The sequence below is a fragment of the Magnolia sinica genome, chromosome 10, assembly GCF_029962835.1.
Source record: "Magnolia sinica isolate HGM2019 chromosome 10, MsV1, whole genome shotgun sequence".
NCBI classification, from domain to species: Eukaryota; Viridiplantae; Streptophyta; class Magnoliopsida; order Magnoliales; family Magnoliaceae; genus Magnolia; species Magnolia sinica.
Genome location: NC_080582.1, coordinates 8,092,893 through 8,095,136, shown reverse-complemented (window position 1 = coordinate 8,095,136; position 2,244 = coordinate 8,092,893). Strand labels below are relative to the sequence as shown.

At 43.1% G+C, this 2,244-nt stretch overlaps 1 protein-coding gene across 1 annotated transcript; it reads left to right on the top strand.

The window, feature by feature from the left end:
- Positions 1 to 715: 715 nt before the first annotated feature.
- Positions 716 to 1,563, top strand: LOC131257903 (probable E3 ubiquitin-protein ligase XERICO). The gene has a single exon (XM_058258836.1). The coding sequence runs from the start codon at positions 983 to 985 to the stop codon at positions 1,430 to 1,432; it is 450 nt and encodes a 149-aa protein (XP_058114819.1). The 5' UTR covers positions 716 to 982; the 3' UTR covers positions 1,433 to 1,563.
- Positions 1,564 to 2,244: the final 681 nt, after the last annotated feature.

Here is a 2,244-nt window from a genome sequence, read left to right as displayed (position 1 = left end):
CGTAGTGAGAAAATAATCATTAAAAAAAATAATATTAAAGTTGGCCTACTCAACATCTTAAAACATTTATTTAATCCGAAAATTAAAGTTGGTCCACTCATCATCTTAAAACATTTATTTAATCCATATCACCTTCTAGCTTATAAAACCAATGGTTGCCACAAAATAGTCCACATTCAAAGGTTTATGGTGATCCAATGTGTGATTTTTCTTACAATGGCTTTCTACTAATGGTATCATTAATTCATATGCTACGAATTTTGACAGTAATATTGCTAACATCATATCAAAGTAAGGGTGTTTTAAATATAAATATTAGAGAAAAAAATGAAATAACTAAGCACTTGTCCAGCCATTGTGGGTATCGACAATCCGTCCAAACAGTCCCAAGTATGAGTAGTTGGGTTCAAATTCGCTTGAGTCCACAATGCATCCAAACAGTCCCAAGTCTGAGTTATTGGGCTCGAATCGGCTCGAGTCGACTCAGTCCTGCAGAATTTTCTAGTTTCTAAAATATTCTTTTGGGCACAAGCATTGTATTATCTCTCCCTTCCATCGCATGTGGACTTGGACCTGTAAAGCCCAATGGGCCTTGTGATGAGCTGGGCCATCCCATCTGAGAGAGAGAGAGAGAGACTAGGGTTAAAATAACTCTAGTAAGTGATTAATGTGGGGTTGGTTATCAATGGGGTGGGGGCGGCACTCTCTTTCCCTATAAAAGGAGAGCGAGAGAGGGAGGAAATGTCGTTGGAGTGTCTAATCCAACTTCCTTCCACTACCATCTTCTGACATTCTAACCCCATCTTTTCACGATTTCATACAGAAAAACTCTCCAAATCTCCACAAATCCTTCCACTTCTCTCCAATTCCTTCTCAAATTCCGTTCAATCATAACCGTACGATTTCCAACAAGATCTTTCCTTTCATTCCATCATCTCCTTCTCCTCGAATCCAGTCCGATCCCACCCATTGATTTCTAAAGATGGGCATCTCGAGCCTCCCTTCTCCATCCGAGGGCGTCCTCTCCATCATCCTCATCAACACCGCTCTCTCGATCACGATCCTCAAATCGATCGTACGTTTCATCTTCAACGCCATCGGGATCCACCCCGCTCCGCAATCATCATCGCAGTCCGAAGCCGTCGAGATCTCATCCGATCGCACCGATCTCCCGATCCTCCCCGTCGAATTCCAGTCCAGGTTCCCAGCCGTCCGGTTCCGATCGCTCGCCCGGTGCCCGGCCGAGCACGATTGCGAATGCTCGGTTTGCCTGACCCGGTTCGAACCGGAATCGGAAATAAATCAGCTACCGTGTGAGCATTTCTTCCATAAAGACTGCTTGGAGAAGTGGTTGGAGTATCAGCACGTCACGTGCCCCTTGTGTCGAAGTCCTCTTCCGCAGGAGGAAGAAGCTTCTTGCCCTTGGTTCTAGAGTTATCTACAAGGCTGCCACTGGTTTTGTGTTATACAGCGGTTGTACAGGTTATGTAGAAATACACGTAGGAAGATGACGTAGGTAGGTGTATTTTCATACGTACGTAGTATTTCGTATTTCTCTTTTTTTATTGATGCGTATGATGAGCTTTTCCTTTAATCCGTACGGCATTGGATTTACTAATGGATTGATCATCTTGATCTGAACCATTTGTCATCCATGGTATGGCCCACCGAATGGACAGTCCTGATTGATCATCTTTTCAATTGTACTGTAGCGAGGTGGATCCACCACATTCATCTTCAACCGATCATGTCCCTTTGGGGATGCTAATGGCCAAATAATCAAGGGCAGGAGTTGTCAATGGCACCGGCAAAATCAAAATTTTAAATAAGCCTAGCTTAAATAATACAAAATCCAAACCGAAGCCAACCGTTGATTTACCATTTACAGCTCTAAGCAAGTCACTAGAAGCCTTTGATATAAAGTTTAATTATATGCGGGTCAAAAGTGGGGCCCACAGTTAAAAAGAAAAATAAAAATATTTACTTTTTAACTACAACTGTACCTATTGCAAATATGATACTGTACTCGATTTGATTGGGTCAGGCCCCGCCGCCGGAATTTGATTGGCCAGGACGCGGGAAACAGATTGGCTACTCTCCCTGCCACCGGCAGTAGGTGGGTGGTCAGTGCTCTGTGGGCCCCACCATAATGTATCTGTTTCATCCATGCTGTTTATCTATTTTTTTAGATCATCTTACTGTATGAGACTAAAAATGAGGTATATCCCAATCTCAAGTGGACCA

What these genes read in the sequence shown, in the direction of transcription:
- LOC131257903 (XM_058258836.1), top strand. Translation starts at nt 983, where the DNA reads ATGGGCATCTCGAGCCTCCCTTCTCCATCCGAGGGCGTCCTCTCCATC.